General features: G+C 39.8%; 2 protein-coding genes across 37 annotated transcripts in view; one reads left to right on the top strand and one right to left on the bottom strand.

Moving 5' to 3' along the window:
• MIPOL1 (mirror-image polydactyly 1) overlaps positions 1 to 6,299 on the bottom strand; it is a 167,772-nt gene extending 161,473 nt beyond the window's left edge. For 17 of the 29 annotated variants that reach the window (XM_015865033.2, XM_015865030.2, XM_085550466.1 and 14 more), the window contains exon 1: positions 6,142 to 6,299. The gene's annotated coding sequence lies outside the window, so the exon portion shown is untranslated. Of the gene's footprint in view, positions 1 to 5,114; positions 5,242 to 5,559 lie in introns of all 29 variants that reach the window. The other 12 variants (XM_085550450.1, XM_085550446.1, XM_085550443.1 and 9 more) reach the window with 7 other exon arrangements.
• A 2,365-nt stretch (positions 6,300 to 8,664) lies between these two features.
• The window catches only part of SLC25A21 (solute carrier family 25 member 21), a 213,140-nt gene continuing 195,399 nt past the window's right edge, over positions 8,665 to 26,405 (top strand). For all 8 annotated transcript variants that reach the window (XM_015865037.3, XM_015865036.3, XM_085550479.1 and 5 more), the window contains exon 1: positions 8,665 to 8,766. In XM_015865037.3, coding sequence (XP_015720523.1) covers positions 8,700 to 8,766 — 67 coding nt within the window. In that variant the 5' untranslated portion in view covers positions 8,665 to 8,699. The remainder of the gene's footprint in view (positions 8,767 to 26,405) is intronic.

The following is a 26,405-nucleotide window of genomic DNA, read 5'->3' as shown; positions in this document are numbered from 1 at the left end:
TCAGGCTGTAAGGCACAGAGGTGCTACTGCACAGGCATAGGTCAGAGCCAGAGCAACACGACACACACACCCTTCACATTGTTTTGAAATGTAAACATCAGCCCGTCAGTTTCAAATAAGGAGTGCAGGGTATGTGTTACACAGAGCGGGCACAACTCTAATCCAGCAGGTTTTGAAGTACACACAAATTGACAGCAAAAAAAAGAAAAGAAAAAAAAAAATCCAAAGAAGCAACAGCAAAAAATCCCCAGCACTCAAAAAAAAAAACAAAAACAAGCAAGCAGACAAAAACAAAATAAAAAACCATAAAGCAAAACAACATCAAACAAAGCAATTCTAACTCTAAAACATTATCTTGTACTGTCTCTTTAAGAGCTGAACCTCATCTTTTAAGTAAGTAACCGTTCCCACACTGAAGCAGTAATGAGTCTGCTTACAGGGCTGCATCTGATAAACTTGTTTCTAAAGAAATGTTTGCAATCCAGGTATTCTTGAGTTTTACAAGCCACCCCACAGACGTCAGCAAACCTCGTCCACTGCCAGCAACGAGTTGAGCAGTGAACCACAGCAGCGGCACCGCGCTGCAGGTGGGACATGCCCGAGAGCTACAGCCCCTAAGCAGGGGGCGGCGGGTGCCCACGGGGCGCTCAGAGCAGCCCGCAGCTCCGCCTGCCGGCCCCGCTCGGCCCCGGCACGCAGCGCACAGCGACACCTGCTGGCGAAAGCCGCGTTCTCAGCTTGGCTGCTGCTGCATCCGCTTGTGCTTACGAATTTTTTAGAAAATTACTCGTATTTCTGCATGGTTTGGGATATCAGCTACAGGTGGTCTTCATTTCTATTATTCTACACCTTGTCTTGACTCTACTCTGCTTTCCATTCCCGTTGGTCTCCCTTCCAGCAGAGTTTCTCCCAGGCTGACAGGGAGCAACTCTCCCCTCCAATGCTGCCTGGGAAGGCCAGCAGTTCACCTAGGACTTGATGCAAGAAAAGAAATGGCTCTCCTATGGGCTCCACACCTTGTCCCTGCTCCTCCTTTGCTTTCAAACAGATCTAAGACAGCCAAGAAGGCAGGGATGCAGTGGGGAGTGACAAAAACCCAGGCACTGTGGGACATCCCACAGAGGCAGTGAGCAGTAATGAAGGACAGCAGTAAGTGCACAGCCTTGTCTAGGGCCCAGCTCCCCTGTGTAGCTTGTCCCCTTGAAAATATCTGATAAGACTCACAGACAAAATCTCCTACACTGAACTCAGCCAGAAGCACCACAGAATGGTTGCTGAGGTCTCTTTAAGGAACAGTGACATCAGTTGAGAAGGATGTAGGTGTGGAACCACATCCTTCTTCATCATATGTAGTCAGGTGCAAAGGGAAAAGTTTAACTTCAGGATTCCTGTGGTCTAATGAAAATAAATGCCTTTACAAACAGATCCACACATATAGATCTATTAATAAGTGTTTTTTTTCCTTTAGACATAGATCATGCAAACTAAGTACTTAACTGCTTAAAGACTCATTTTTATTCTACCTTGAACTGTTTACACTGACAGCAAGCTCATTGTATCCTGACAATTAGCAGCACAATAATAATAATAATAGTAAGTGGAATAAAAGTCAGTTGACATGTGAAAGCAGATGGTAATCAGTATCTGACAATTGATTCTACTTTCTTATACTGAACAACAGAATGTCTTTAAAACCACCTGTATTCATCATCTAATAATAAGCTGAATAAAGAAAATTCACTATCAGGAAACATTTCTGTAGCTCCACTGAGGAGGTAACACACTTCAAAACACTACTTGAAACAATTTCAGCTACTGCCCAATTGGAACTGCATAACTTTCCTATAACTTTGTATCAGCTGCCCAGTAGACTGAAGCACGTATGTTTTGATTTTATTTAGTTTGTTACCAGATGGAACACTGAAAGTGCTGAGATTCAGACTGAAGTCAGCCTTTCCCATCTTTCCCATTTGTTTATTAAGAAAGATATATTCAATTGATCTTGAAGCTATGGTAGATATTTCTTAGTACTCTTTTCCTCTTTATAAGGAAGGTACAAAGGAGTAAACATATAGAACTTGTGTCAACCTCTTCAGGCAAGAGAAGCCACAACCTTACAACATCAAAATGAAGAAGTACCTTCATCTGAACACACATACACACAAGTACACTACAGCCAACCACAACGAAAATGCTGCTCTGTTTCTCATGCCTGTATCTCAGAACTCACATAAACAAGTTAAAACATCCTCACCTATCAAGAACTTAGTGCTGAAAAATCCTATAGAAGCAGAAAATTCTGCTTACTTGAATGCAAATCACACTGAGAAACAGAATCCTAAAGCAAGTGCAACTTTATATCATAAAAATCAGAAATTTAAGAACTGTACTTGAGAAAATAAGCATGCCTTTCTACAGGTAATGGTAATTATCTTACAAGAGGATAATAAAAACTGACAGTGTTCAGACAGGATATTCCATTAAGATACATATCTCTTTCACATAAGACTAGGCCATTAAAAAAACACATATAGCTTTTTATAAAATTTATAACTACAAATGCCATTACTGAGAGAACTGAATGCTTAAAAAGAAAATATTTAAATGTGTATGACTGCCTTCAATGGCATTTAAATCACCACTAGAAAGTTCTAGAGTAATTTTCCAATTATGCTCAGTCAGCACTTTCAGGCCTCTAGGGGCACCTGGCTAGAAGCTAAGTTACCATTTTCCTTTGGGAAGTACGCTTACCTTTCTACACATCAATTAAGCTTCTAAATATATATTAAAAAAAAAAAAAATGGGGGAACAAAAAAAAGAAAAATGTGATGCAAGCTGGTATTTGCTATCAGATGTAATGTGTAAGCAGGAAGAAGAGTTTCGCTTTCTCACCTGTTGGTAGGGTAGAATTAATAAAGATAGAGAAGGCAAACAGACAATTTGGAAACAGCATAAAGAAAGCAAGTTAAAGCAGAACTGATGACTCCCAGAGGAAACAAACCACAGACATCTAGAAGAGCAGTCAATATTCATTATTCAAATATTTATACACATTTAACTCATGCATTAGAAACTGAAACGATTAATAACAATGTTTTTCATTGTGCTCTGCCAAAATAAAAATAATTAGTAAGACTCTTCATTTGCACACATACCAACTGCCATGCCCTATTCCCTTTCCCCAAGCCAATCCAAGCCAACCCAGTACCATTTTTTACATTCATGGTTAACAACAGAAACTGTGGGTTTGGTCTCACAAAGTGAAGTCCATACATATATCCCAACCACAAAACAGTTCTTTGGTACTTAACCTCCTCTTTTCAAGAGGACATTATTATTTATAAACTAAAATACAAATCAATGTACATCACTGGATTTGTACATTTAAAAAAGACCATTAAAAATTCCATCTCTTGGCTTCAAGTGCAAAAACCCTCGGTCCCTTATTTAGCTTCCTCATGGCAGAACATAACAGCATCTCCAGTTTATATTCCCACACAACTGTGCCATCCTTCCATTAATTCCAACAGGAACTGCCACCCCCTTCCTCCAAAGAACTAATCGATAACCAAACATTTTAATCTTTCTTTGTCCCAGTATTACTCTACTGAGGCAGATTAGATTTTTCTAATTTATTTCACACTTAACATTTAAATTAGAGCATAGCTGGCAGAAATATTACTACTTAAATGAATGTGTAACTTAAAGATCAAATTCTATCCTCAACAGATTTACATAAAAGCACAGAAAGGATAACATTTGTCTACCAGCATGTTATGTGGATCTCCTTAACTCAATTTACTATGGATTTCAGGTGCAAGAATTAATGCCCCTCCAGGAGCTGAAGTCATTACCAATTACTTCTGCCACACCTGCAACATAATCCTATTTTCTTGTAACTAGTGGAAGTTTTGCCACTTGCTTGAAGACAAGTTGTATTTATCCTTTGATTTGCTACTCTAGCAAAACGATGTCATAGATGCAGGCTTCTTTCTAATAAGAAAATGAGATTATGAACCCATGTCATGAAATTTATTCCCTGCTAAAATTGAGATCCACATACATATTGATAATTTTAACTATATAAAAAGTTGCCAACAGAATTATGTCTGTCAACGTGAACTTATAGCATAAATTTTAACAACAATGTTGACTCATTTTGTCAATGTCACTTTGTCACAATGTCATTTTGTCACTTTTTTCTTTAGACAACTCCTTAAAAACTGTGCCCTATGAGTACCAATGCTCCTTCTTTAATATCTTTACAAGACTCCTTTTTGTTACAGGACTTCCCAACAGGCTGACACATACCAATATTGTCAGCTGCACTCTCACTCTGAATGGATTCCCATACACACAGGAACACTTTCTTTTTAAGAATTGCCTAAACAAAACAACAACAAAAGCAGCATATCTGCCTGCCTACAGGCTGACTTGTTTTTATTTTTTGACTTGTTAAAATCGTGTTACTGCTGTGTTACATGGCAGACGCAAAAGAGGAAACCAGATGCTAGATCTTCTTATGACGTTAAGTTGAATGTCCACTTGGGGACTCCACCATTCAATCCCTTCCCTACTCTGTAATCCACAGAAACATACATGCAACCTGTCTTTACCAGACACATAAAAATCTATGTTAAATGCCACCATCAAGAGGTCTAGTCAGTTCTGAAAACTGCAGATGAATATTTTTTGAAGTTTCATTTTCTATCCACTATAGTGGCAGAAAGTGTTGTTCTCATTGCAAACTGTGACGGGAATGAGAAATGGGCTATAAAAACAAATACGGTGTTGCTGCATGAAAAACTTTAACAATTATAAGAATGGTAGACAGAAATGTACACAATAAGGAGCTGTTCATTAAGTAGAAGAGACTATATCACCTTCTTGACCACAAGATCTGCTAGCTTGGTTTGAGGCTTACTACCCCTCAAACCGTTTGTTTTGTTTGTTTGGTTTTTTTTTTTTAAATTTATAACAAACTAGACAAGACAAGTAAGAAAAGGGCAGGAGTTCAGATGGGTGCTCTGCTCCTGTATGTTCTTGACTCAGGCACGTAAAGAGCTGCAGTCACTTATCCTCAGCTGGACAGGTAAGGCAAATGTATCACTTACAAGAGAATGAAATCGGTGATGAGCAGAAGAGCTGCTTCGTGCCACCACGCTCGCGGAACTGCCCGTGTGCACGGTTCAGCTTCACACCTCTGCCTAATGGCTGGAGGGCCTCATTGTGCATGGCTACCTTTTGTTATGCAAACAAAACAAAACTAAGAACAGACCGGCCAGCCACTTCACACAGCATGTTTATCTTAACAATTTACACTTCCTTTTAACTTTCCCTAACAGTTTACAAAATATTTAAGTCAGCGACAGCACGTGTTAAAATGAACAAAGAAAAGAAAAACGGTCGATCCCAGGGTGAGCAATGCCAAAGTGAAACGTCCTCAAGGACAGACAGAAGCAATCCTGCAAACTGCTCACATTCAAGAAATATTGTTCCTTGCTTCAAACGAAACACCTTTACACCACCATCAAGGAAACAGGTTCGTATAAAACTTACTTGAAGTACAAAACGGATGAGAACGCCTTAAAGATGTTTTCTTAAGTGATGAATTTTCAAAACAGAAGCATAAACTTTACTTTGGCATTTCTTAGTGTCTGGGGTTTTTGTTTTTGATTTATTTTCCCTCTCGATTCAATGCATTACAACTCTGAGTGCTGCCCGCAGCCTATTCTTGGTTGACTCTCAACACTCAGCTCTGACCTCCCCGCTTTGCGCGGGCGGGCTACACCCTGAGCTCCCCCCGTGATTTCTTCCCCCCAGAGGAGCAGCTGCCCACGGTGCCCTCTCCCACCGAGCTGACACCATTTCGCACTCCGAGCCGCGTACCCCCGCGCGGCCAACTCGCTTCCCACTTTCCCAGCCGTAAGGGGAACAACGACAAGCGCTTACTCCAACACCGGGCGCCCTTGGCTCGCACAGCCGCTGCCCGGCGACGGAGCAGGCCCGGAGGGAGGCGGGGAGGGCCGAGGGGGCGGGGAAGCTGCGGGCAGCGCACGGGGCCCCGCCGCGGGAGAGGGGCCGAGCTGGAACCCGAGCGGCGCGGAGCAGCCGAAGGAAGCGCCCCGCCAGCCCCGTTACCTGCGCGCTCCTCCCCCGCGGGCACACTGCCGGCGTGCAGCCTTCACAACAAAGCCCCGGAGCTGCGGCCGCAGGAGGAGGAGAGCCAAACTCGCCACCACCGCGAACGCGCAACGTGCAAGGGCTGGCGGCGGGGCCACGGTCCGAGGGCGGAGCCCAGCGGCACGGCACGGCACGGCACGGCACGGCACAGCTGCGGGGGTGGCTCGCGACTCGGGCCGGGCGATGCAGGACGGCTGCCGAGGCGCCGCCGTGCGGGAGGGAGAGGCGGCGCAGGGCCGAGGTCTGCAGGGGGTGTGCGGACACAGCTGGCGTCTAGCCGGCCTGTCCTCCCACGCACGGGAAAAAGCTGTTTTCTTTTGGAGGGGTTAGCCCTGGAGTGCTGCCCAGGCTGGCGAGGAGCGGTATTCCGCGTCTATGGAGAAAGAAGCACAGCATGCATGCATGGGTTTGAGAAGAGTCCATGTGGAAATGGGATTAAAACTGAAAGTGCTTTGGGAAACCTGCATAATGGGAACGCTGCCTATTGAGGGAGAATAGGGAGGGAGAAGTGCAATACGTGAAAGAATTTTAGTAAGAGAATTTAATGGTGCTGGCGTCAATAGATTTGTGTTTTAAATACAAGCAGGTTTTTATGTAAGCATTTTTATTGCAGTGACACCTTTTGCAGACAACATCTCTAACCAAATAGGTTCTTCATCTGATCAACTCCAAATTTTCTTGACCACTAACTCCAGCGAATCTAGCTTAATACCAGATCTGCTATTTGCATTAAAGGAGCATTGCATAGTGAGACCTACATCCCTGCAATAAGTGAATGTTTCAGCATCTGCTTTTTGTTGATACCAATCGCTGGAGAACAAGTGATCCTGCTGTATTTAACTGAGCAGCAGTCTCAAAGCACAAAAACAAGGGAACGGATACTAATGTTAATGAAACATTGAAGTTGAGATTTTAATTACTTAAATGTCAACACATTAAAAGTTCTTTAATTTTAGAAAGTTATTCTGCATTCCCACAGCAATTTCCACTCCGCTGTTACATACAGCAAAGAATTCAAGTAACTGTTTGTTTGCTGATGCATGCAAATTTTCTATTATACCTCAATTTTATTGTTTTATTAACTCTTTTGCATATATTTGGTATGTTTTTGTGTTTTACAGAAACAATAAAAACTTCCTCTTGTTTTAAATTGTCAAAGGCTACATTTCATTTTAACCTCGGAACATCCAGTCACTTAGCAACATTTGTTGCTAAACTATCACAACACACTCACAGGCACTCCACAAACTGACAACAGAACACTACTTGAGGAGCAGACTTCAAGAAGGAATTTCCAAAGGTATTTTTATTAAGTTATATTTATGTTTTTACTTCCAAATCCTAAGGCACCTGCAATTGCTTCTCAAAACAAGAAAACATTTGGAAAGGTTTGGCAAATGATTCTCAGAAAGATGAATGAAGGGGATGAAAGTACTGCAGTTTCAAAACCTTATGCATGAAACCCATTGGTAGGCTGTTGAAGAATCCACCCTTCTCAGATTGTGCCTCACTGTAGAACGCTATGGGTTTCTGTGTCTACACAGGTTCCTTACTGAATGGACAAGCCATCTGTTGGCTTATTAACAGTATTAGAGGAAAAAATGGAGAAGACGAAGAGAAACCACAGTATTACTCAGAGTCAGCAAAAAGATAGGAACAACAGACATGTTGACATGGGTACCTATGCTCACTGCCTAGCCACAAGATTAAATGTCCTTGGGTGCTCCACATCCACACAGGTGACATGACCTGCCCTTCCCTTCAGCTGAGTAGCCCTGCCCACACAGTCTCTAGGGAAGCGTGTTTGGCCAGTACCACCCCCTGTGTTGTGCCCTGGCATCTTCTGAAAAGCAGAGGTTGGCCTTGGCAGGAGTAACACTGGGGACTGTCAGAGCCAGGGATTTAGTTTACCAACATGGGCCTGCAGGTTTGCATGATGCATGCAATGTCCACCCCAAATCCCTGTGTCCTTTGAACACTGCAGAGAGACAGCCATAGTCCAAAGGTTTTCACAGCACAGTGTGCTTTCAGGAAGATGGTGAGTGAGCCAAATGGCACCACCGACGCTTTGTGGAAACAGAGCACTGAGGAACTGGTGGAATTTGCTGGGTCTCATCCCCGGTGGGGACCAGGACTGCAGGAAGCGCGTGCTGTGCGGCACAAAACCCCCAAAGTAGTGAATGGGCCGAGGCGGCGGAGGTGGCAGCCCCTCTGCTAGCGCGTTCTCCCAGCAGTGCAAAGGGCTGCCGGGCTCGAGGCCGGCAGCGGCTCGGAGCCCGATTTCAGCAGCCAGCGCGTGCCCCGCACTGCAGCCGTCAGGGGCCGGTGGACAGAGGGCAGGGCACGGTTCTACCCGGGCCGTGCCGCGGCCCCCCCGCAGATAACCGCGGCTCCCGCCTCCCCCCGGCTCCAGCGAGACGGCTCTGCCCCCCTCCCGCCCCGCGCGGCCCCAGCCCCAGCCCCAGCCCCGGCTCGGCAGCCACTCTCCGGCAGCCGATCTCCTCGGTGCGGTCAGCATGGCTCGGCATCCCGGCGGCTTTCTGCAGGAGGCCTCTCACCAGATCGCCGCCGGCGGCTCGGCGGGTAAGTGCACGCTCCCCTCGCGCGGACACAAGGCAGGGAAAGTGCCCGTTCCGCCGCCCCGAACCACTCCGCCGCGCTCCTACAGCGAAGGAGTGGCGTTGGGGAGCAGCTCCGCGCGGCGGCGGCTCCACCCCCGGAGGGAGAGGGAAGGGCGGGTGGCCCCTCGGGCGGTGCGGGGGGTCTCGAGGGTCTCGCTGCTTTGGGCAGCGCTGCCGGATCGCTGCGGTAACTTCTAGAAGCGTGCTGCCCCCCCCCGGGGGAGGGCATCTGCAGTGTATCGCCCTCAGCACACGCCGCAGCCCCCCTGGCGATAAGGCAGCCGTTCAACCGCTCAGCCCTCGCGTCCCGCGGTGGCTTCTAGGAAAGGTCCCCCTCGGTTTGTAGGAAAGCTGTAGTTAGGTTGCATTACTTAGAACTGCAAACGTCAAAAGCCGCCCACATGGCTCTGTGTAATAACAAAAGCATTGCTGGGTCGTTCATTTAGTCTGCTTCCCCTACGTAAAAATCACTTTAAAATATTTATGTTAGGTGTGGGAGTGCTGACACCACATTCTGCTGTTTCAGTGTGTGTTTGTAAATCCTGTTGGCATCTCAGCTATGTGTTGTGTTTTTAATTGGTTTTTAGTATCACTTTCAGGGTCACTATGCTGTTTGTCATGTGATGTTACCGTGGAGAGAGGAAAGCTGTGTTTTATGTATAATTTTGGTGGTGCTGTGCTTTCTCATTGTGCCCGACTGCAGTCCTTCTTGTTCAGCCCTCAGCTTCAGCCAAGAGATGTCACTACAAAAAAGGGCTGTGCTGTCCTGGCCTTTCCCATCTGCTGGATTCACACAGCTCTTTTGCAGCTTTCAAAATCCTAAAGTGTTTTTAGTCTCTGCTTGGTACCCAGCCCTCTTCCCCCATGAGAGAAGAAGGAAATAATCAGTGCCAGACTGTAGAAGGCTCTTTAAACCTGATGAGATACCAAGATGTTTTGGCAGCTGATATTCTGCAAGATTAATTATTTTTCTGCCCGTAGCTGAGGGTCTGTATGTAAGTGATTCAGACTGACTGAAGTCAGCATCTTTCCATACTCTGAAGTCAGCCTGGTTTCTTTAAAGAAATTGCTCTTGTTTGCAGAAGTACAGTTTGGCTAAAACACTGGAAAGAAAATTGTCACAGAGCTGAAGGGAGGGACCCAGGGAAGGAATGCAATTGGAAAACAGAAGTGTGTGTGAGGCTGGTGTAGGGAACAGATGGACTAAAAACAGTGCTTAAAAAGAGGCATAAATGTTAAGGTGAGAGACTTCTTTCAAGTAGACAAGTAACAGCCACCTAACACTTTTAAAATTATAATAAGGAAAGCTTACTGCATTTAATCCAGGAGAATACTGCTAAAGTGATCGCAACAATTCACGTAGTCTCTTGTCAGGCGTGTTCTTTACCTCCATCACTGACCTTGAATCTGTGCAGAGATCTCTACTAACTGGGTTTGAAGTAAACAAGAACTGTTCCTTAGATCTTAATAACAGCAGCATCATGACAGAGGACTTTTCAGGTATTGAAGGGAAATGGATTAAACTTGAAAATGAACATGACACATGCTTAGAAACTCAGTGAAATTCTTGGTGATCTATAGAGAAGATAGAAGAGGAAGGCCATTGCTTTTCATTCAGTCGAATGGTTTAATTTCAGACAAGTGTGGATATCCAACAGAGAGAAGATGAAAGCAGGAAGGAAAGGATGAGGGACATGAGTTGCTGAGAGTGTACTCAGTATTTCACCTGTTCAGGGGACTTGGTTTCCTGAATTCAGTTTTCCAGTATCACTTTTTGACAACCCACATTGCTTTTGGCTGCCTCTGCAGAAAGACAAGGGCTTTTCCGTAGGCCCTGTGTCATATTTACTAGTGTGCAAATACCACAAATACCATAGTGTGCTTATGCTACCTGTACCACAGAATGGTATTTAGTAGGAAACAGGAAAGAAAAATAAAAATGTGAATGGATGCATAGATTTTAAGAAGGTTCAATCATCTTGTCTCATACAGTTAAGCAAAAGTAGTGTAGAAGAAAGTTGCACTAGTTTGATGTCTTTGTCAAAACAGTGGTAGGAAAATAGCAAGGTAAGCCAGAGAACAAATTGAACAGCAGAGTGGCTGTAATGAATGTCTGCATAAGTAAAATGAGAAGTTAGTTGGTATCTGCATGTCCAATGCAAAAGGATCTGATAAGATGTGATTCTGCTAGGTCAAGTGGAAAATGATTAGAGATAAGTCTAAGCTGTCAGAACAGGAAGAAAGGAATTTTTGGAGCTTTATGGAAGGTGACAGGACTTGTTCGTTTACTTGATAAAGAGAGAGGAAGGGGGAAAAGAAATCAAGCTTGACTCCTAGTCTGCAAAACTGATAGAATGGAAGATACTACCATCCAAAGTAAGGAAAAATGCAAGCATTCAGTGTTGTAAAAGAAAAGACTTTAGCATACTGTTGTGCGTTTGAGACACTTCTGAGATAAAGATAAACTCAATCAGTTCTCTAATACCACTGAACTGTATCACTGAGGCGTGACAGGATATCACACCTTCATCATGTCTATGGCAGGGTGCATCTGCTTCTGTGGAGCTCTCTAACAAGAGTTTGACTTCATGTTAGGCTGAAAGCTCTGAGGGTGAACTCAGATCTTAAATATGAATTCTTGCTTAGTCTTGATGTATGCTGATTTTCAGTTTGCTTTCACCTTTTGGATTCCTGAATTGACCAACTATAATAGAGAATAATTTGATTTTGTTTGCTTGCCTTGGTGTATAGAGAGGAACAGGAATTTGATAGAAATGCGATTGAGGCACCTTATTAGTAAGTTTTGCCCCTTCCAGTATAGTGAATTGATGGTGTACCCCTTTTATCCAGTGGGTAATTAGCATACTAAGCATGCATGGAACTTACAGGAAAAATAAACAGAAAACAAACCCTTTAAACTGTAAAAATCATTGTGAAAGGAAGAACATTTGAATTTGTAACTGCAGAATTGTTTTATATTTAGGAAGGCAAAAAGGTTATTTCAGCAGCCCTGTACATGCAGAGTTAAAGTAATGGGAAGTATAATTTATTTTTCTGTTTCATAAGGATCAGAAAATCATTGTCTTATCTGCCAATGTAGAAGAGGCAGAAATTAAAGCAATAAATAGTGCTGCATGCAAAATCAACAGAGTTTTCATTCCATAGAGAAAGGAACTGAATACTGCCAGTTACGTTGTGTGATACCTAGGTAGATTATGTAATGTAAATACAAAATAAACACAACAGAGATTTTATGTTGATTTCTCTTGCTCTCGTATACCTTTAAATAAACATGATTATCATTAATTTTGAAGTTAAAATGTTGAAAGATTTATTTACTATATGTATTAGGTGATAAATACAAGATATTATGTCTTTTAAATCTGTAGTATTTAACTCATCTTTAAATAATTTCCTACTATATTTCCATGTTTTTTAAGTTTACTAATTCTGTTTAATAAATGATGGTGAACTGTTGGCTTTCTATTATTGCCTAATGAATATGGGAAAGTCAAAATGAGCTGTGTCTGTGGGTTTTTGTTTGTTTGTTTTTAATAAAAGTATTTACCGTAGCTGGTCTTTTTTTCCCCCCTCATTCTCCATATCTTCATGAAACAGCAGGATTTCTGCCTGTCTAGACTTCTGGGCTTTGATTTTTTTGGAAAGAGTTAGGTTTCCAGCAGCATTGAAATCTAATAGGATTTGGGAGTCTAATTCTCTTAAGCTCCTTTGAAAGTCCAAACCTTTTCGATTGAGAGGTGTTTTATTTCAAGAGTAGGCAGAGTTGATTATCCTGGATTGCAGCAACTCCTTTGAACCAGATCTATAACAGGAAAACCAATCATCAGAGTAGGAGTGTTGGATGCAATAGTGAAAGCAGTGTTTGGTCCTCCTGTCACTAGAGGCATTAAGCAGGCAAAAATCACAGCAAGGTATTTCAGCCATCATAGTCTGTGAAACACCTGAGGTTGTTGGCCTATAAAAAGGGGAGGAGGACATAATGGAAGAATAGGAAGCACTTTCAAGTAGCAGGGAAATTGGCTAATTCTCCACTTTTTTCCCCCCCAACCAAACGTGTTGCTTTATTTTGCTGATTTTTTTTTTTTTTTTTCCTTCCTGGAAACTTAATTTAGGATGACCAGATTACCATTCTGTGTTTCCCTTGTTGCTTTTTTCTGGCTTTGGAGACATACTGTTGCCATTCACATTTCACTAAAATAATCACTTAATGCTCAGAGGTAGTTTCAACTAGCTAACTATAAAGACAAATATCTTGACTTGAAACTGTATGGTTTTAAAATGCTCAAACTATATTGTTTCTGAAGTCTCTTAAGGCTGAAATTTTCTAAGTATGTGTTAGTTGTTTTTCACCACCTTTACTAAGCTGGCATTTTGGACATTAACAGAAACTGTTAATATTAACAAATGAAGAGTAGGAAGCAGTCAAAGAGAACCAGTTTCAGGAAAAAAAAAAAAATCTTGCAAGCTGACGCATTCCAAGGGAATGAACTTGTTCTTAGCAGTAAAGCCAATTTTCTCTGCTGGTCTGAGAAATGGTAGTTTTCTATGAGATGCTGGTCTTAGTGTTTCAGACAGGAATTTCTTCTCTGGAAATAGGGTAAATAGAAGTTTAGGTGAAGAGAAAATGAAAAAGAAGGTTTTGTAGGTAGAAATATCATATATACCAAATTTCCTCGAGTGTACTCCTAGAAACATAGAGGTTTCTATTGTAGGAATAGTCAGGAAGGTAAGAGATGAAAGACAGCCATCCCCCTTGATGTTTTTCTCAAAAACTACTGGAAAGAAATCATGAACGATCCTTGTGAAGTCTATGCAATCCTTGTGCTTTCACTATTATTCATTTCAGAGAGGGAACATAGTGTTCAGGGCAGTTTGGGACTTCAGTGGATCCTGGAAAATAAGTAGCCAGCTAAGCTGTGTGGTGTGTGGCAAACATTTATCCTTAAGGTTTTGTACATATAATACTCAGGGCTTTGAGTAAGATTATCTATTTTCTACTGTTAGTTTCTAATGCCATATGTTTTATCTCAAAAACAACACAAAACCCACCTCACAAAAAATCCAGGCTCTCAAAACCTGGAGTAACGATCTTAACTCATTTGCTCTATTACCCACGAGGTGGCAGTGTAGTATTACAATAAGATGCTAAACATGTCATATGGTGTGGTAGAACTTGAATAGAAACTTATGTTGAGATTGGTGCAGGTGAGAAGATTAGGAGATGGGAATTTGTATTAGAATTTGTGAAAGTAAAACTAAACACCATAAAACAGTTCACCATCAGTAAATACTTATTTCACGTGCACTGCAAAGCCAATGATACCGAATTTGATTTTCAGTTATAAAGAGAAACCTACAGAAGACGACAATCAGAATGTTGTATCACTGATTAAGGTCCAAAGGTGGTGGTAAGGCAGATATACCACATGTAAGTTTTACAAGAAAGTTAAAACTTCAGTCACGGTAAAATAGTAGTTTCTGTAATCAGGGTCTGTAGTTCATGTCAACAGCTTCTTTTGTAACAGAAGTCAAAAGCTACACAGTTGCAGGAAAAGTGCCTTCCATTTTTCTACAGCAGGTCGTGCTCTGAGGACCATTTCTTTTAAATACAACATCACTGACAGTTAAACTACCTAAGGCTGAACTACCTATAGCTGCAGTGTCCTGATGGGAGAATGTAGTTATATCTCAATGAGTCTCAGGGCTGTTGAGAAGTCCAACCCATACAGTTGGAAAGGAAACGCAGGAGTAATTGGCCTTTAGATCTGCCTTTCAGTCGTTAAACTACACTGTTAACACTTGCTTTCCCCCTCCCCAACCCTCCTTCCCTCTGGACCCTTCTCATTCTGCTGTGTTTAGGCAGGAAGCATAGTTTGTGGGTCATCTTTCAGCCTTTAGTCAATGGATCATTTCTCATTTTGTCATCCTTGTTTCCCAAGATTTCTCCTGCTTTTGTTGTGCTGAAGTGTAACGTGTCGCTGATGTCTCCAAACAGACACAGTCCCAAAAGCAAAATGAGAGCCTTAGTATCTTTAGTTTGGAAAAATTCACTGCTTGATATATTTCACTTCCCCTTAGATTGCAAATGTTCTTGTGACAGAGTTTTATATATTTTTCTGTTGTCCATATTTGTTTCTTAGTATTTAGTTAAAGATACTTAGTAAAGATTTACTAAAGATGCATATGTAGTTTGAATGTGTAGTTATGGTTGTTCAACTTTGCTCTTATCCTGTATGTCACTGTTTCAGCATGAAAGCTTGGAATGGCAAATTGCAACGGTTTTAAAAACAAACATAATTTAAAGGCAGTTCCCATGATTTTTAGATTAATTTAGGATCTGAGTCATAAGGTTATGAATGCTAGGTGTTGGTGATGATAAACCAGCCTTATGTGTGCGTTCTCTCCAGGCTGCTTTGCAGTGCTGCCTTGCCTAGGACATACATTCATGCTTAACCTTGTGGAGACAAGTACAAAACAAAGCATGAGACTGCTTATAGGCTGTTAGAAGAATTTGGTTTTCAAAAGGCTTTCTTGCTATAAATGCTGACAAGTGTCAGCATGATCTTTTACATGTATTTACACTCTAGTTTTGTCAGACTTGCTAACAGTGTGAACAAGAATGGTTGCCTTGTTCGTGCTGCACACTCTAAACACAGTGTCTGGCACACTTTTTATATTTCTGTGAGTATACCTTAGGTAACATCTGTTTTTCCCGGATTGTTGTACTAGTTCATATTTGGAACAGTTCCTCATCAAAAACAGTTTTCCATTCAAACTTAAAGCAATTTGAAGAGGAAAAGACTTCTGGAAGAACTTGAGAGCTTTGAGAGTCCTCGTAGTCCTGCTCCTTGCACTCATTTCATGCTCTGTGATTATGGAACCAAAATAACATACATACCGAGATAGTATTTTGTCTTTTGGATGAGTGCTCCTTTATTTTCTCGGAAATGGAGTTAAGATTTGTAATAGAATTGGTAATTAGATATTAGTAATAAATAAATAAATACCAAAACTGGAATGCTAGGTGAGGAGTATGATGGTCTTTACTTAAAAAAGCCTCTCCTGTGGTTTTATTTGTTTGGTTTTGAGTAATGAAGAAAATACATATCAGTATGCAATACATTACATCTGACATATTCTTCCTTAGCATAAAATGTGATGATATTCTACATGACAAAAATGAAGCAAATCAACCTCTTTTTTTCCTGATTTGTCAACAAGGTTTTCTCCTTTCCACAAAATAATAATTCTTAATACAAGAAGAAATACAGCATTATTGATTAGATACTTCTAAAGGGGGGTAAAGAAAGCACGTGGGCTGTCTTTCTGCAAATATTAAACAATGAATATTTTTAGAGACTACACTAAATGGAAAAAAAATGTTTTATTTGGAGTATGAAACTCCTCTAGGTTGATGTCCATATAGTTTAAATTAGTTCAGACTTTTCTTATTAGAATAAATGTTTCCTTTTAAAAAGCATGATAATCATAATCAAGACTAAATTTGTTCTGTTATTTATTTTCAAAATGATTGTACATGTTTAACAGACTTTTGATTTAAATCCCTAGGGATATATTGCAGACAGATGTTTAGATGACCTCATGTTTAAAGTAAAGTTATACTTGGACACTACATTAAATTTTCCTTAAAATCTTTCCTTATATGTTAGACTATGGAGCAGTGCAGAAAGTATCAAATGATGTATGTTGAAAAGATACTGCTTTATTTTAAAAATAAGTTATTAAAATTCAGCAGGTTTTATTTTGAGGGGCCCTCAAAAGCACAAAATGCCTGATTATGAAAGAGTATGTTTACAAATGAAAATATTGTTTCTGGTTTGAGAGTTAAATGGGAAACAGACTTTTTAAAAAGTTCATTGAACTCAAATATAAATTTACCATGTCATTTATACCTCCCCCCATCGCTTGTTAAAGACTACAGTAGAATGTGTGCATTCTTCAACTAATATTACATTATAATAGGACCTAACAGTAGTCAGTATTTTTATGATATTCTGGCTTTGAAGGGCTAAGTAATAGTTTCTTCTCAATCTGTAACTGACGTCATGGTGTAGATGGTTGTGATGGTTCCATATGTGACACTGAACAACATTTTGGAAAAGCTCTTCAATATTTCATCAAGTCATAATTATCAAAATTGGTCTGCTTAAAATATATTTATTGATTGACAGATAAAAATAAGTTTCTTCAGTCTTTTGAAGTTTATATAGGCAACACTTGCAGTTAATGCGTTTGGTTAGATAAACAAGTTACTGAGTTGTTGGAATTCTGCCATTTGGAATACTAACTGAAGTATTATACTAATAGATGTACAACTAATCTTGCTTCTGCTAAATGTTTTTCTTCCTAATTGCTACTTTTCTGCCAAAATGTACTATCTGTAGCTTGATGCAATGATTACACTAAAGCAGCAATTAGGTCCATGGCACTTAAACTGCAAATGCCCTTTTCCCAGGTCTCACATGAACACTTCTGTGGGGCAACCTTTTTTTTTTTTTTTTTTATGGTTTTCTGTCATTTGGATTGATTATGAAGATGGATGTAGCCAACTGAGCTGGAAATGCACTTTGGGCTGGGCAGACCTTGATAAATTCATGCAGAAGCTGCAATATTTTTCAATCAGTTCATCCAGGTCCACTGCTTTAGAATCTTTCCCAGAAGAAACAAATCTCTTGAAGTAGCTGGAGGATCTTACGTCTTAAAAGAGTGGATATTGGAGGTAGTAAGAGATCTCATCCAGCTCTTGAAAAATGAAATTTCCTTCTGCTTTGTCGATCCAAAGTACATTGCTATTAGGTTAATGCATACAGAAAAAGGTATGTGAGGCATGGATAATAACTGTTCTGCGTAACATGGATTTAATTAAAGACTACCAAAGGAATGCGGGTACCCATGTGATGTAATTACTGTAAGCAAATAGTATTTTGTTTCTCTTTTTCTTCCTGAATAAAGATTTGGGCTTTAGCTTGTAACTCTGAAAAATAATAGCAAATATTCTTCTAAATGAGTATTAGATGTTTTGCATAAAAACCAGGGTGGCATCTGGTATTTCACACATGAACTAAAAGAAAATATAACCCGTTTTTAAGATAGTACATCAGTGGAACTCCTTTTCTATATCAATATGCATAAAAATTCAAGCTATGTTAATTGTTTTGGGAAACCTGAAAAATGTGTAATTTACTGTATATTTGAACTTTATTCTTTAGCAGAATTTCTTATATAACATTGTACTTGTCTGAAATTCAAATATTTCTGGCAGCTGAAGAATAAATGGCATGATAATCAGAAAAAATACTTTCTAGAAATAGGGAAAGAGAAGTTGATTTAACATTAAATTTTATACAAAGAGACTGAAGAATTTTGAAAAGCAAGAAGTGACAATAAAATTGGAGCAAGTAGTCCTTAAATATCCACTAAAAACGTCACTTACCAAACTTCTTGGCATGAAGCAAAGGGGCAGCATATAATGATTTTTTTTTATTTTAATTTTATGGATAATTCAGTTTCACAGTGTCTTGGTTAGATATTGTTCACACACAGATTATGTACATTCATAAACGTTCTTCAGAATCATTATGAACACAATGATCACCAGAGACTTGCCATGACACTTTACATGGACTAGTCGTTTGCTCAATCTTGTAGCCCTATAGTGAGCACTTGGCATTATGCTGAAGTAACAGGCAGCAACTCTTGTGCTTGTGTAGTTTGATCCCACCTTTCCTATCTTTTCCCTTTTCTATGTATCAGTGTAAAACGAATAAGTAATGGCTGTTCTATTTAAATTCCTATTATTTTTTCACTTAATATACTGTTACTTGCGTATGCATTTGACTGTGGGTTATTCCTGCATTTTTTTATTGTATTTGAGTAGTTTCACTAAAGACTTCAGGTGGCATTCTGAGATTTGCAAGAATCATGTGTTTTTTGGTTTGGTTTGGTTTGTTGGTTTGTTTTTTTTTTGGTTTTTCTTTTTTTTTTTTTTTTTTATGTCTTGGGAAAAATGGGCACTTGCAGGTACATCAGACACATTCACTGGCATGCTGCTAAAATATTGTGCAACCTGTAGAAAAGCATGGTCATCATCCTGGAGGGAGGAGAGGGAGATGGTTTGCATTGCCTGAACTGTGATTTGATTATTTATTTTTTCTTCTTGTCTGTAGTCCTTTGTGTACTTACCTGTGCATCTTCCAACTGTTTTTAAGAATGGAGAAGGATCTTAGGGTAGCATGCTGTTGTGATGCTTGGACTGAGTCATGTGCATTCTGTGCACTGAGCAAGGGTAGCATCTTTCAGAGAAAAACAGCAGTCAAGTAAAGATGGATTCTCATTTATTGCAAGCTCAGTTTGAAATTGGTCTTCTTCTTCTATCTTGTTTCTTGTTTTCTACAAGAAGTACTGAAGATTCTGAAGGACACTCAGCCATGTTTAATAAATCTCTTTTTTTTTGGAGGGCATAAAGAGGACTGGAACCTTACTTAGTTCAACTGGAATAAGGATAGCTTTATTTGTCTTTATTTTGGCTACAAACTCTATAGTTAGGAAATTAAATTCAGACCGGAATAAATAATTCTATTCCATTTTGTATTATCATTGGACTGTTTGTAAAACCTGAACATATTTTACATTTATGTTTGCTAATTGTTTTGTAAACCTTTCAGTATTCAGATTTGTAATATAAATGGTTTTGACTAAGGGCAAAATTTAGACTGCTTGCATTCTGCCTAAGCAAAAACCGGGTGCCTGCGGCTTACAGAGCAATTCAGAACAGGCCTGAGGACAGGGAAGAAGCTGGGACCTTCCTTGGATTATCTTGAAGCCCAGAAGGAACCAAGAAAGCACTGTTTTCCAAGTCTTTTTCACTGGTCTGCAGAACTGGGTTCATTCTTGCTTTTTTGGGGGGGTTGTTTATGTCTTGCAGTTTTTACACATTTCTGCAGATGCAATGGGAGGGTAGCTGCATATGCAGCAGCCAGGGTAGGGAGTCGAATCTCCTGAGAAATGACATGTTGGTGTTAATTTTTTTAAGCTGAGTAGAGCCTCAGACACAACTGCCCTACTCACTGGACCCTGTCACATTTACTTTTCATGTGCACTTACAGGGAAATTGGCATTCCTCAGTGTTAGAGGCACAGAGGTGTTCAAACCAAGTTCCCATCTCACCTAAATTACTTGTTCTAACTCTACTGCAGATGCTAATTGGTGTGAAAAAAACCCAAACATACTAGTTGTAAATCTGAGACAATCTAATAAACTATTTGTTGGGAACCCTGCAGAAAACTTTGATATTCACATATGTAGTTGGGCATGTTAAAAAAATTGCTGTCTTTTAATAATTAAAAAATTGTATCCTGCAGGGGAATAGTTGTATGGTAGTCAATTAATCCTATTTCTCTCACAGATCATAGTCCCAGTATACATCTGTGGTGAAAGAAATGGTTTCTTAAACAGGCTGTATAGCTCATACCCAGGGAGCTTGAAAGATCCAATCAGCTCTGACTGTGCTTCTAAAATGTGCAACCCACTGTGAGGTACTGCTGGGTCAGGTGCATTGTGTGTAGTGAAAATAGCTGTGAGATTCACAGAAAAGTGCCTTAAATCTCTTTTGTAGAAGTGGTCACCCTAGGGCTTCATATAATAGCACATTTGCTCCTCAACAAATTGAAGTTGCCTTTGTTGCAGAGAAAGAGGAAAGCACTTTTGATCTACCACTGGCATAGCCATCTACGGCACACATTAGTCTACTACTTGCTGCCACTGCTCAGTGGCACCAGATTACCACATCATTCGAACTTATTCACAAACTTGAAGGAAAATAATTCTTTTTAGTGTTTGATTTCGCTTGCTCCAAGTTGTAAAGTCACAGTGATATTGGCATATTTTGGAAGTGGTTCTATTGCCTTTTATTAAAGGGTCTAGGATGCATATCTGGAGTTGTTTTCTTTCTGATTTGTATTTAGTCTGCATGTGGTTGTCTTGCTGGGTGAGAAGAGGGGTTCCCAGGGGCTCTTAGTACAGTAAAGCAGTACAGGTTTTTAATAAGTGAGCTAGAAGAAAAGCAGCCTTCCCTGTCTGAGCCTATTTACTCTCAGTTATCTGATAGCACTGCTGTTCCATCTTGACTTCCTGGGTTACACTTTGAAGGTTTTAGATAAGAGGAATGTCAATATTTGCCTTAGCAGCTTCTCCAGCCAACTGAGTTCTTCTTTCAGTCAGATCTGGGACCTGTTTGACTTCTCATGTTTTCTACTGAGATTTGCATCCCATCACTGTTGATCACCTTCAATGGCTTTGAGCTGGAGGCTCAAGCATACATCTCCTCTGCTGTTGTATAACCTGCATTTATTTGTCTTTTTCCTTCATCTGTTGCAGGACGGATGTAGGCAATGGTCTGACACATTGGCAGAGATTCTTGCATTCAGTCAAAGTTCCATTTGGGTTGCTTAGCTTCTGCTCATCATCTCTAGTTTTCCTAAAAGTCTTTTCCCCATATCAGATCATTTTATGTAGATCATCAGGTGTCTGAGTTATTTTTCTAATGCATGTCCTGTGCCAAGCAGGACCTAAATGGCAGCGTGCTCCGAGTGTATGCAGAGTATGCTTTATTCTTGCCAGAATGCTAACGGTATCAAACCTTCTAATGGGGAAAATATTTGCCATTAGCAATCTCTCCTAACATTTCTTTTCTCATGTATAATTTAAATGTATATTTTTTCCATACCTACAGACAAACTGGGTAAATAAATGAAGGCCCTCAGCTTTTTTCCTACCTAATGCAGTACATTTATTCACTCTCTTCCTGCCTGCAATAAGCTCAATCTTCAGAGGCTGTCACATGGGGAAAGTTCTCTATTTACTGAGCATCAGCTGTAGGAAGGAAGAAATAAACTATTCATGTTTCTTCTGTATGCAAAAGTTCCTGGTAATTTGTCTCAAGCAGATCCTTTCTTGGGTTAGCCCCACATTTCAGCTGAATTTTCCTTATTGTATTCCAACACTTTGCAAAAATCCAGTACCAGAAAGAGTGCATGTAAGTTGGGTATTTTGAATTTTTTCCATTTGCTATTTGTCTTTATAGTCAGCTCCCATGTTGCTGTTAGGGATGATGCTCATGTCAGCCCGGTTTCTTTCATGAACCAAGTACTAGCTACAATGAGAATACTTTCTTTCATTGAGTTTGGTGTTTTTTTTATTTGTTTCTTTTGTCTCAGTGGATTTTATTAATACCTAGGTTAAAGTTAGCACAAATTCTGGGTACATTTAAGTTAACCATTAAGTTAAGCTCTTCTGTTACAAGGCTCCTCACTGACCTATAAAGAAGAGAGGTGTGCTATTTATCTGTGTTAGAAATCTCTTTGAATTGATGCTCACCTTTTAAGGAACTGATCCAAAGAGCTTGGGTGACAAATCTAATTGTTTTTGGTAGAGTTCGCTTTCTGTAAGTTTATTTGCCTGATCTGGGGAAACTGTCAGGAATACCCTAGTGGGGGAGAAGAAGTAGGGCCTAGTTTGGGTAGCAGCTGGCTCCTTAGATTGCTGACTTGTTTTATAGGCTGTGGGTGAGTGCCAAGAATGCTTCAGCTTCTGAGCATCACTTAAAGCTTAACAGATATCAGCAATTTAACTTGCTCCATTGTGGTACGATGAAGCTGTTTGTCACCTTCCATATATTCACTTGTCAGACCTGCTTCTCAGGTAACCCAAAGCCTTAACAAATACCATTAAAGGAAAATGCGTATTCAAATAATCCACATAAGGAAAAAGGACTTTATTCAGCTTTGTGTGAGGATTAAGAGGGAAAGAAGGTGTCATTCTGCTTTTTAGGAAAGAGTTTAAGAAACTCTTATTTGTAGTAATGGTACACTGATGAACATGTACTAATTCTGAACTGAGGTTAGAGTCTGGTAAGTGAATTTTGGGCTTTGTATCATACTTTGCTTGGTGTATAGCTTGTGTGACTGTATTTATGGAAAAAACAGTCAGTTGCAGCTCTGGTGATTGAGTTGCTGCTCTTCTGATTCCCAGTGCAAACCCATCTTTAGAGAAACCCATCACTACCACTGGCATCAGTCTGGAACAATGACAGATAAGCCAAGGCATAGAAACACTTTCAGGAGTGTATTTTTCCTGGCTGATGCATGTCACTTGAGGGCAGGGGCTGAGGCTGGAAGCGTGAGAGTATTTACATTTTCAGATTGCTTGCACCAAAGCCATCGGTTTTAATGTCTTTCTACTACATTATGCTGGTGCATTAAGCTGTATTTTTATGCATGAAAATATTCTTCTTAAATTGCTCATAAATCTTTAGAGTACTTTACTTATATTATTTAAAGTATTCTGTAATCTTTTTGTGTGTCATACTTGTACTTCAACATTTAAGGTGGAGATGGCAGTGTTGTGCTTCTTCGCTGTCTTGCTTGGAGTCTTGATGGCTCTGTCTCTGTGTAATCTAAGGCTGCTGTGTTGTTGCAGAGTTTATGAGTGCAAGCAGTGCAGATGGCTTTGCTATGTGCAAGTTTTTCTATACGGAGTTAAATTCATCTTTCATAGGAAAAAATTAAAAAAAAAAAATCATGAAATTAAGGTACAACAGGCAGATAAAGATCAGTCTGTAAGTGTTGCAGAGAAGCATGGTTTTAACTGAAAAGGTGTAATATAAGAGACTTAATTGAAAAATCTTTAAATTGAGAATAGTTTTATTTCACACATAGCATTGGCTTTGTTTGTTCCACTTACCATGGAAGAGCTATGGATTATAGCTGCTCGCCATCCAGAACTTCCAAACTTTCATTATTTATGGAAGTTTTATAACAGCTCCTGGAAACTCAAAGATACTTTTCAAAAAACAAAACAAAGCAACAACAAAACAAAAAACCCACATTGTCTCTATGGTGTTAAAGATGTCTGGGCAGAAACTCATTGGCTTGAATAAGATCCCAATTCCGTGTTCAGAAGACTGATATTTTGTGTTCTTAGGTGGAACCAAAGCAGTGTATGGGAACATCTGGGACTTTAGCTTAGCATCTGGAAAGCAGCCAGATGCTGAGCTTGGTGGTCCTGCACCTGTGGGCTCCGTGCCCAGCCCAGTCCCATGGAGCTCTCAGATACCCTCATTCTGTGCAGCATCTCGCATGCTGATGTCTGAAGAGCTAAACTCCACTGATTACTTCTGTCTCAGCTCTCTTGTTCTCATATCATGAGGTTAACTACATAAGCAAATACTTTTAGAATCTGTTGTTAACAGAGCCTTGCTGATGATGGATGTCTCTGTTATTCCATGATGCTTTTATTTTTAATCCTCTAATTTTACTCCTTGTCTCTTCGCCAATTCATTAACCACTTTCTGGTTGGATAGTTTCAATGTACATTTTTATTCTACCTCTGCCATCAAAAATGTGCATCTGTTGGTAAACAGCTATGTCTGATCACAGCTATTAGGAGAATTCAGTAGTAACTGTATTTTTGGCAATATGAAGTCGTGTACATTACATTATACTTTCATTTCATATCAGCACCATAGACATTTTTATTTCTTTATTACGCTTGCAAGTCACAAAGATAAAGGTAGTTTTAAGAGCAAAGCCCTTTATAAGTACATGGCAGAATTTGTTTTGCTGCCAAAACTTACCTTTATATCCTACAAGTGAAGCCTTTGACGCTTAAGATGTTTAAATAACCTTCACATAAAAAAAATTTGAAACAGGATTGGAAGAGGGGCCATATATGACACATCTGTGCTCTGTGCCTCCAATCTGTCTTTTTCTTCAGTGGCTCTAATTGTATTTAGCATGAGAAATCTATCTGCAATTTGTTCCTTAAAAAACTGGTATTTTAAAGGTGACATCATTCATATCTTCTTGACCTGACTGTCTGTCCAACTCCGATTTCACTACTGTAATTTCTATTCCTCTGAAGCAGAAATTTCCTGAAAACTGGCTCCAGACCAAGGCGTATCATTATGCCTAAAAAAATAATATAGTCTACATTATGATACAAGTGTTGCGTGTTTGAAATCTGTCCACTTGTATCTATGGTGATTTTTAGAGTTATCATAAAATAGACCATTGTTCTTTGTCTTCAGTGCTTTACCATTAAATATTTCTAGTGAAAGCTGAAGCTGTTTCATGGAGACTTAGCACCATATTGTTCCTGTGTACTATTATTAAAGTGCCTCTCTGTTTTTGTTTTCTATTTCAAACTCTTATGTATTAGTTGCAGAAAGACTACACCTTATTTGAAAATTTTGATTAGTGAATATTTTTCCTCAAGTTTCTACAATACAATAGTGACTGATACATACTGATTATACCCACCTAAAAACATAAAAGATAAAAAATTAAAGAAACAAAAAAAAAAAAGAAAAAAGGATGAATTATGGCTTAAAACATTCATGTAGCTTGTGCAATTAAAAGTAACTTCCCACTAAAAGTAATGATTGGAACCATGCCTCATGTAAAATGAGGAGATCAAAATCAATCATGGAAATCCCTAGCTCTGTATCTTCCTCCTCTGCAGCCAGGCTTTTGCTGCATATAAAATCCTCAAGACTAAAATCAACCATAACAAGTGTAGTGCTAATTTTTCAGAAGATTAGAGATGGTTGGTTGTGGGCATGAACTGCTCCTCTTACTGCGTGCTAATCTATTTTAGTAATGATACTTACAAATGCTAACAATTTTGCTGCTCATCAAAGCATGCAGAAAAACTAGTGGAAGTATCATGTTATGGGGACACATGCCAGCATTTTCTGCAGCTTGTGTGTGTTTGCAACGGCCTGTTAGCCATGGACTGCAGTAAGTCTCTAAAGATGACTAAATTATTTTTTTTTTTTACAGTTTGTGCTAGGGCTTTGGAGTCACTTGTTCCCCTTTTGAAGAAGTGTCCAGAATTCTGAAGTGCTGCATTTAAAACATGCATCTTAAATAGCAACTTAGTATATGTCTCTTTGCTAAGCCTTCTCTCATTACTGTATCCTGATCCCTTCTCATATAAGTGTTGCTAGCAAGAAGGAAGATGTGAGCACTGTGTCCTCTCAGCAGTCTCTGTCCATTTTGTTTCACTGTGTAAACAAGCATTTACTGTTTACAGTGATGTGTGGTGGCCTGGCCATTCTGTATTTGGAGCTGTGCTGTCATTTGAGTAGAAGGGTCAAGGTGTTTAATGTTGTAGCCGGAACAATTGCCATTTTGCAGCTGGTATGGATTTTCTTATGTAAGAGTGTTTCCGTAAGCAAATATACTTCAGTAGACTTCCCTCTTGTGAATTTCTGTTGTAAGCAGAAATGCAATATTTCCATCTAACATAAGTATTGGATATTAGCAGAATGGAAGGTGGGGGATTAGTGAAAAAAAGAAGGAAAAAATAAATGGATATACATAACCTTGACTGTTACTCTTTTCTTAACTGTTAGTCTTTTCTTTTAGAATACTGCGTCTGTTTAGATCACTAATATATTTTAATTGTTTCCATCTTTCAAAATACATCTAACAAGTTCAATTTTTAGTTGTTGTTACACAAATAAACTGGTATTAGATGCATTGCTTTCTTTCTTTCAAA

This window comes from Coturnix japonica, chromosome 5 (genome assembly GCF_054131305.1).
Source record: "Coturnix japonica strain WE chromosome 5, WE-NBRP24, whole genome shotgun sequence".
In the NCBI taxonomy this organism is placed as follows: Eukaryota; Metazoa; Chordata; class Aves; order Galliformes; family Phasianidae; genus Coturnix; species Coturnix japonica.
Note: the sequence above shows the minus strand (reverse complement) of the source record. Positions and strands in the feature narration are given on the sequence as shown.